The 8,674-nt window shown below is 53.3% G+C and overlaps 2 protein-coding genes across 2 annotated transcripts; both read left to right on the forward strand.

Moving 5' to 3' along the window:
- Positions 1-3,453: 3,453 nt before the first annotated feature.
- On the forward strand, positions 3,454-4,653 carry J4E86_001060 (uncharacterized protein; the record flags this gene model as incomplete). The annotated part of the gene is made up of 1 exon (XM_051441632.1): positions 3,454-4,653. One exon carries the CDS (start codon positions 3,454-3,456, stop codon positions 4,651-4,653), a length of 1,200 nt encoding a protein of 399 aa, XP_051307803.1.
- Positions 4,654-5,234: 581 nt separating this feature from the next.
- Positions 5,235-6,230, forward strand: J4E86_001061 (uncharacterized protein; the record flags this gene model as incomplete). Its single annotated transcript, XM_051441633.1, has 1 exon — positions 5,235-6,230. One exon carries the CDS (start codon positions 5,235-5,237, stop codon positions 6,228-6,230), a length of 996 nt encoding a protein of 331 aa, XP_051307804.1.
- Positions 6,231-8,674: the final 2,444 nt, after the last annotated feature.

An 8,674-nucleotide genomic window follows, 5' to 3' on the forward strand; every position in this document is an offset into this window, starting at 1 on the left:
GTGATGAGAGTCTGCATGCCACCAGCTTCCGTCCCTATCTCTCTAGCAGCATCCAAAGCCTTCTCTACGCTTAGTTCGTAAACTATGCGGCTATCCTGGTGGTATCTCGACCATATCTCGCCGAACGCCTGCTGCAAGGCATCTTCCGACCCATCAACCACAGCTGTGTCGCAGTTAGTGGGCGAACTTTATAAGGACAAGGAGAACTTTACCTGCTAGAGAGTCCAAGTCCTGCTGTGGATCGTAAAGAGTGAAGATGACATGATCGATATGAATAGGGCTGAGGGTAGTGGCCAGTCGTTCGAGGACTAGTCTCGCATCTCTCTGTTTCGATACTTGGCTGAAGACCAAGATGCGTACGGGTAATAAACTACTAGCATCAAATTAGCGGGGATATGTGACCTGGCTGGTCACGCACTTCTCTCCCTGGGAGCTCTCGATGAACCATTCCACTGCCTTGATAACGCTCATCTCGTTGTGCGCACCGTCCAGAAACCAGCTTAATACCCCATCGACAATGATTTGAAAGCGCCCAGGCCATGTAAATTGGCTTATAGCCTGCGAAATATCCACATCCGATAATAACGGAGTATTTTTGGGAGCTCTATCTCTGAGGAGACAGCGTGCAGCAGCAAGCGCAACCGAACAATTCGTACGCTGAACATCTGGCTTCAGCTGCGGCACATGTACTGGAAGCTCCGGATCATTTCCGATAAACTGGATGTTGATGCCTTTCTCCGATGCGCGATTCCGGAGAATATCAGCAGCGGACGGTTCCTGGGGGGACGAGAAAGCATAGGCTCCGCGCTTCAAGATTCCTGATTTATGCCAGGCGATGTCTTTGATAGTGGGTCCTAATTGCTGGATGTGATCCATGCCAAGGGTGGTTATCACGGTTGCGACTGGATGCTCTATGCCGTTAGTAGCATCATATTCCCCTCCGTGGTGAGTCTCGAATACCGCTGCCTCTACGCCTTCTTTGATGAACGCGTGAAACGAAACTAGAGTAAAGAGCTGGAGATAACGAGGCAACTTGTCCGAGTCTCTCGATAAGATATCCCACACTTCAAAGAAGTACCTGGCGAAGAGCTCCCTGGTCAAGGGCTGGAAATTGATTCGTATCCTTTCTCCAGGGTAAATGAGATGCGGCGAAGTGTATAGACCTGTTTTCCGTGGCCATCCGGTCCTTTCCCCGTAAGCTCGAAGAATTGACTCGATAAAGGCACATGTACTGTCTTTGCCCTTAGTGCCGGCGACGTGAATGATGTTGAGGTCGTCGATTTCGGCAGTCTTTGTTTGTCAGTACAGCTCCAGAGACTGCTCACGAGGCATACCGAGTGACCGATCTGCTGTAGCCATTGCTTCATTCCGACTATACTCGGTGTACCCTTCAGTTCAGATTTCCCTTTCCCACCAGTGACACGGTCAGTATTTGGTGGTTCGCTTGCAGCACTGACAGTCTGTCTCGCTGGGCGTCGTCGGCTGTGAAGGATGGCGATTGCGTGCTGAACTGCATTAGCACGTCGGGCGATAGTTATGCCACTGAATCCCACCTTGTAACTTCTGTCAACAGAACACGAAAGCATCACTTCGCTCATTGTCGGACTTCTTTAGGGGTACGATAACCTTTTGCGATGGGGATGATCGTGATAGGCTTTATAGTGTCGTGTTCGCAACGGTGAGCGAGTTGACTCCACGTTCGCCTCCTGATTTCCTCCTTTGAAGCGACAGTTTGGCATCGTTTGTGTCGTTGAATTGAGGAAGTCACCGGTGACTCCTCATCGTTTGGGCAGTCCTACGGGCCATCATCACAAATTGCTCCCTCAGCGATCTGAGCGCATCTCCGTACAACCACAACACGGCCCACAACAGCTTCTTCAACTTCCAGCTGCCTACTGGCGAAGGATTCAACATCGTCATCAATCTATAAAAGCCTGAGGCTCATACGATCGGAAATGACTGCAGCATCTCTTTTGTATGCACGTGCGGCAATCCAGACAACGTGCAGTCTTTCTCATCTGTCATCACGGGTGCGTTGACTAAGGCCGTGGAGCGATTCAAGACAACCAAGACGGGACCCTATCATGGAGGCAACTGAGGTCAAATGGATGAAGGTTGGGTTCTACAAGATTACGAGTTCGAGTATCTTGTCTACGCTTATCCCCGGACGGGCAAGATATTGCTGACGGTCGAACCGGAAGGACACCCCGAGCTCGCTGCTGTTCAAAGCATGCTTTCGTGGAGTACGCAGTGTGACTCGAAGTGTGGTGCGTTTTGTGGGTCGGCTAGCGGCATGGTTGCGGACTACATGGTGGGAATTGTTGGGCTTCCGCCTGTGGCAGCTATCGTCTGTTCATTCTGTTAGACACCTCATCTCCTAGATATCACAGTGTAAATTCGGATAGGGGACCGCCTCGGTTAAGAGCATCAGTTTGTCTCATCAGGACCCAGGTAGCGAGTCAGTGTGTGTTTATGGCTCCTGTTTTCTTCGGGAGTCCACTGTCGTTACAGAGAGGTTTTTCCATATGCAAGGAAAAGGTTAAAGTACGGCCAGAGAGACAGATTATCGATAGTATCGAAATCGCGCATTCATTATCGATAATCAAAACCCCTGCGCAGCATAGACAATGGTGGTGAAGTTAATGCAAGCAATACACGGGCGTGGGCGAGAGATTATGTGGGGAAGAGGCATAAATAACCACGCCGTCGTGGATTAAAGCCTGAGGCATCCACATTTAGCAGCGAGGTCCCAATTCGGCCCCGGGTAGCGTCTTAATTTACGAGAACCGGCCGTGATTGGATTGTGCCTGTCGTCTTGGGCGGTGGAGACGTTGCGCTAGTCAGCTGCAGGCAATTTCAGGGTCCGTTAGAGTCCTGTCCGGCGCTGATCAGGGAACATGGCGGCTGGAGAGAGGTGTGGCGAGCGACGGTGCCGGGCGTGGTGATGACAGTTTAATGTGTAGGGAGTGTCAATGGGGCGGCTGTGCAGCAAACAGAGGACATTGTATTGTTTGCATGGCAGGGTGGCGGCATTGTTGGGAGCCCTTGCCTATGGAGGCGGTCGCGACTGCCCCAGATCGATAGCGGCAATCTCGGCGGCAGGTACCAAGTACTACCAACGTCGCGGCCCCTCCCTCCTCTGTCGTCGCAGGGCAGCAGCATCGTGACCGTCCTCGTGCACTGCTCTGACTCTCCGGGCTCCAACAGAGTCGTCCTCGCACACTATCTGTCGCTCTTATTTGTCGCTGCACACCTTGGCCGCCGCCAGCCAGTCAGCGCGCGCTCAAAGTCAGTTTCCGGCGGCTGAAACGCTGCAAGGTCCAGCGTGCGTCCACCGCCCAGAGCAACACGGGCACCACGCTATTCCCCTGCGCTTCCTAGCTCCACCTCGGCCTCTCCAGTCCATACTCTCTAGGCGTGAGCGCAGACTATGTATACTCGCTGCCCGCCGCCATGACTGCCTCAAATCTCTCGCCGCCGCTGAATGTGAATGAGGATCTGCAGCACGACGATCTTGTCCAACGCCTGAAGTCCATGCCCACCACGAGCGCCCATACAGGCCCGATACCTCTCAAGAGCCCGAAGAAGGCACCGGCTCCTACAAAGCCCGCTGCAGAAGACGCATCCTGCTCACGCTCCAGCCCGCCCTCTGCCGCCGCCATGGGAGAAAGCAACACGCTCGCCCGCCAGCTCAGCAACGCGTCCGACGACAGCATGACCTCGCGCCGGCCCTCTACACCGCGCTCCCAGACAGACCCCCAGCCTGACACGCTCACGTCTCTGGCAGCCCTCACCACCCGGCCACGGAACCGCTCGCCCTACTCGCGCTCTCACCTCCGCTCCCAGAGCGGGTCTGCGTTGCCGAATGCGCCGCCTATGACACGGGCCCATTCGCTGCCTACAGTCATGCAACCCTCTGGCAATCTGATGCTCTCGCCTGGCCCGATGCCGCTCGTCCGCCCGGCTTCTCCTCTGCGCTCCCCCAAGCGGACCCGCAGCCCACGGGCACTGGAGCCACGGCCGCACTCAGTAGGAACTATGGAGCGGTACGGCTCGGGTATTCGTCCAGCCTCCATCGGCTCTTTCGAGGGCGTACCGAGCGTGTGCGACATATCAGAGGACGCCGAACTGGAACTCACGCCGCGCGTTGGCACCACCGTGTCGAGCCTCCACAGCAGCACAGGCTCGCTCTCCCGGCGACGCCGACCAGCTTCACCGCTATACCAGGTTACCGTACCCTTTGGCGCACCACCCACGAGCACCCCCTCTGTCAGCACGCCCACCTCCACTGCCTCCTCACCGCTCCTCGCACCTTCCAGGTTCAACGAGAACTACCCCATGTCCCATGCCTCTTCGTCCGTGCCATCCACCCCGACCTCGATGCGCTCCCGCAGCCCTTCCATCTCGTCTCTCGAGACCATCGAAGACAGCCCAGACGCAGAAGAAGAAGCCATAGAGGCTGATCGCCTACGGCGGCTCAAGGCTGCGGCGGACCGTGAGGACGGCGGAGATGCCAGGAGGTCCAGCCTAGATGTGCCCGAAAGTCGTGGGCGCAGTCTCGGCTTCGGCAAGCGCGACTCACGGAAGAGATGGAGTGTCTGCGGAGCTGAACGACGCGTCGACCTGGACCTGGACACTATATGGGAGGACTGAATAAACGACACATGAGTACTTCCCTTCTAGTACTTTCAGCGTCATTGCATTTTCAAGTATGCGACTTTGAGCGTACGGAGTTTTGGGGTTTGATTTCGGCGTACGGTTGGTCCTGCACCTTTTCCTTCTCACATTATGATCGTCATCCAACACGGCTCGGAACAATGCTCATGGATGGGACGAAGATGCACGTCTCTTTCACGCATATGGTATGATACATTTCAACGACACGACACATGGTCGCAGCATGATACCCTCTTCAGGAACTATAGTTTTGCACAGCAGCACCGAGGCTATCCTATAGTATGACTGCATATAGTAACCTGCAATACAATACCGATTTGATCCAGCATACTGTTTACTCATCTGTTGACCTTTGCCCCTAGTGTCTAGTTTTGCCAACTACTGCCGCTTTGGGTAGTCGGAACAGTCGGCCAATGACATCACACTAACAGCTTGGAGCTGAAGCTTCCTAGTGGGGTTGAACGCGACTGCCCCTCGACGCGAGCGACGTATTTATACCAGGTCAGTTCCTTCTCAAAACGAATACTCAAACCATCCATCAAACAGACACCGCCAACATGATCAATCTCGGAATCATCGGAACCAATTGGATCACGCACTCCTTCGTGGAAGCTGCGCACGCAACAGGCAAATACAGCCTCTCCGCCGTCTACTCACGGAAGGAAGAGACCGCGAAAGAGTTCGCATCCAAATACTCCGACAAGCTAATCACCACATACACCGACCTGAATGCATTTGCCCAAGATAAGATCGACACGGTCTACATCGCCAGCCCCAACATCCTACACTACGAGCAAGCCAAGCAGCTCCTCAACGCGGGCAAAAATGTAATCCTCGAGAAGCCATCGTGCAGCACCGTCGCCGAACTCGACGAGCTCTTTGCACTAGCAAAGTCGAAGAAGGTTGTTCTGGTTGAAGCCTTCCGTCACATTCAAGAAGCAAACTTCAAGTTGCTGAAATCCAAGATCTCAGACCTGGGTCCGCTATACGGCGCATCCATTACCTTTGCGCAGTATAGCAGCCGTTACGAAAAAGTACTCCAAGGCGAAGTCCCCAACATCTTCAACCTGGAGATGGGCGGTGGTGCGCTCGTAGACTTGGGCGTGTACTGCGTCGCAGCCGCCATCGACCTCTTCGGCGCACCCACCTCATCGCAATATTTCCCCGTGAAGATCGCCACAGGCGCGGACGGCGGCGGCCGCCTCATCCTCGCATACCCCACTTTCACAGTGCATCTCTGCCACAGCAAGATCTACAACTCCGACGCCCCGTCTGAGATTTACGGGGAGAAGGGCACGCTGATTGTACCCACTATTACGGATATCAACAAGATTACCTTCTGGGACCCGAAGAAGAAGACGAGAGAGGATGTGGCGGGAGTGAAGGAGCCTGAGAAGTTAAACTTGGCGGAGGAGGCGAGGGAGTTTGCGAGGTGTATTGAAGAAAAGGATGAGGCTGCGTTGAAGAGGTTGGAGCAGCACAGTAGAGATACGTTGGCGGTTATGGAGAAGGTGAGACATGATAACGGTCTCATATTTCCTGGGGGCAAGTAGATGTGTGTTTGGGGTAGGCGGGGAGTGGTAGATGGAAGTAGTGGCATATATGGATCTGCAGATGATCAATTGGATGTTCCTTCTTCCCATCCTTCGTTCATAGGCTGCTTGCTTCCACCGGTGAACATGAGAAAGCAAGACGAGGCTGGGGTAGTTGGTGTGGATGATCATCTGGGAATAGCTTCGTCTGCGCCAGCATGCCGAGACGCTCTTTAGGTGTGGTAGATGATCGACATGGCAATCACGACATTCGCATGTGACCGCTTTGACCATTCCTTCTTCTCGTCCCTGCTTAGACTGTATGTTTCCACCGGTGAACATGGGGAAAGTAAGACGAAGTCAAGACAGTTAGTATAGTAGGCTGAAATAGGAATAGTACCATCTGCATGCGCTCCCTCAGGTTTGCTTCTTTGACTGGGCGGGGGAGGGGCGGTGGGGGAGGCGACATTTCTCGTCCTTTCGTTAGCAGACTGCCTGATCCTGCCGATGAACATGCCGCTTTCGGCATGGTGATTGAAACGGGAATGGTAACATCTGCATATGAACAGGCTGACCAGTTCTTTTCCCCTTCATGCTTCAATTGGTGAAGGTAGTTGGAGTAGTAGATGAAACAGTACTAGCAAAATCCGCATGTGATCACTTCCAACATTACTTCTTCTCTTCCTTCGCTCCTAGATCGCTCACTCCCATCGGTGAAGACGGAAACTAAGAGCCAGCTAGGAAAATTGCCATGGTATTCGAAATGGGAAACAGTAACATCCGCATGTGATCACTTCTCACATTCCTTCTTTCCCCCACAGCTTCCTTCCTTCGTAGGCTACATGCTTCCGTCGGTTAATATTACTCCAGCTGGATAGCCGTAGTATACCAAGATACACGTCCCGGTCCGTTGGAGGGTGTTCACAACGCTGATCTCTTGGATCGGTGACCTAGAGGCTAAAAGATCTGATAAGCCGAAGGTAGGAGTGGGGCGAGGCTGCACGACATACTGGAGTAGATCATCGCGCATGTGGCATGTGCGCCTGCGGATCTGACAGGGTAGGTGTGGGAAGTAAGGCTGTATGGGAAGTCACTTGATACGCATTGCATGCGAAGCTGTCACAAAAAGCGGTATGCTGTCTGTACGGCAGAAGATCTGGCATGAAGATCGTGGGTAGGGTGCAAGACAGTATTGGGTGATGGCTTCACACGCGCTCCCTGTGGAGTTGTCAAGGAAAGGCGCTGTAAATTATGTACGGCGGAGGATGCAGAATGACAGTGGTGGGTAGGTAAGGTTGTGTTGGTGATGATTTGTTATACATCTTGCGGGACTGTCACGGAAGAGAATGCGCAGGTTCAATATTGTAGTGAACAAACTTCATCATTGAATTGAACCGGGTTGTTTCGCTGTCTAAGCTACTACCATACCCGTCCCTTCTCCTCAAACTTCTCTCCATAGAATAGAATCTCGTACAACGAGTTATGTCGACTCTAACAAGTCGGCAGAATCGAAACCCTCTCCCATCCCATCTCGCAAATCCTTGCAAGTTGAAGTCGCGGCTTCGGTATCATTTCGTATCGGTGTTCGTAATCGTACATGTGTTGGGTATTCTGCTCTCCTGCTGCCTCTCGACTCGACGGTGAAGAGGGTGTCGATGTCGCACTCAGTCCTTTTGCCGCTCAAGTGTGTGTTGTGCGTTATGAGGGTAGCGGGGGAAGAGGTCGGTTTGGTGGTGGGCCCGGGCAGGGAGGAAGCGTTGTCAAGTATTTTGATGGCATGTTGATGATGTGTGTGGTGGTTGTTTGGTTGGCGAGGTTGTGAGACCTCAGTGTGTGATGTATGATTTGGCTGCTGTGTGGATAGCAGTTGACGAAGTCGTTGAAGTGTGGGTGAGACTTGTAGAAGATGTAGAGAGGTTGTTGAATCAGATAAGCTGATGAGAGTGATGAAAGCTGATGGTTGGATGGCGATCATCTACAAGGGAAAAGTACCCTCCATATATACACACGCACCCCTACACGTCCTCAACACCAATCAAGGGGTTAAACCTGAACCCCCCAGTTCCAAAAGAATAGCGCATCGTCGCAATCAACGAACGATGAGAAAAGCACCGCCGATCGCCCGTAACGATCAGCATCCCATACCCACCGTAGTTCCATCAGAAGCAACCCGTCCGTATTGGGATTGGCCTCACCACCATCAGCGACAAACGTTAGCCAGGTTCAGGGTGTCTGCTTCCGCGGGAAACTGACCAGACTACGTCTGCTCGGTACCTTACAACGAGATGTGACGACAGGGAAACAAGGTTCAAGACCCTACTTCCCCCTCGGGGCGACTAGCATGCTGCTTTTTCTTTTCGCGAGCAGAGCTAGGAGTTTGAGAGGCACCGAGCGGAGAGAGAGGTGACTAGAAGCTTGCTTTTTCCCCCTCTAGCGCGCTTTTTCAATGGAACGAGAAAGACGAA

The sequence above is a fragment of the Alternaria arbusti genome (genome assembly GCF_024043155.1).
Source record: "Alternaria arbusti strain BMP 1465 chromosome Unknown scaffold_1, whole genome shotgun sequence".
Classification (NCBI taxonomy): Eukaryota; Fungi; Ascomycota; class Dothideomycetes; order Pleosporales; family Pleosporaceae; genus Alternaria; species Alternaria arbusti.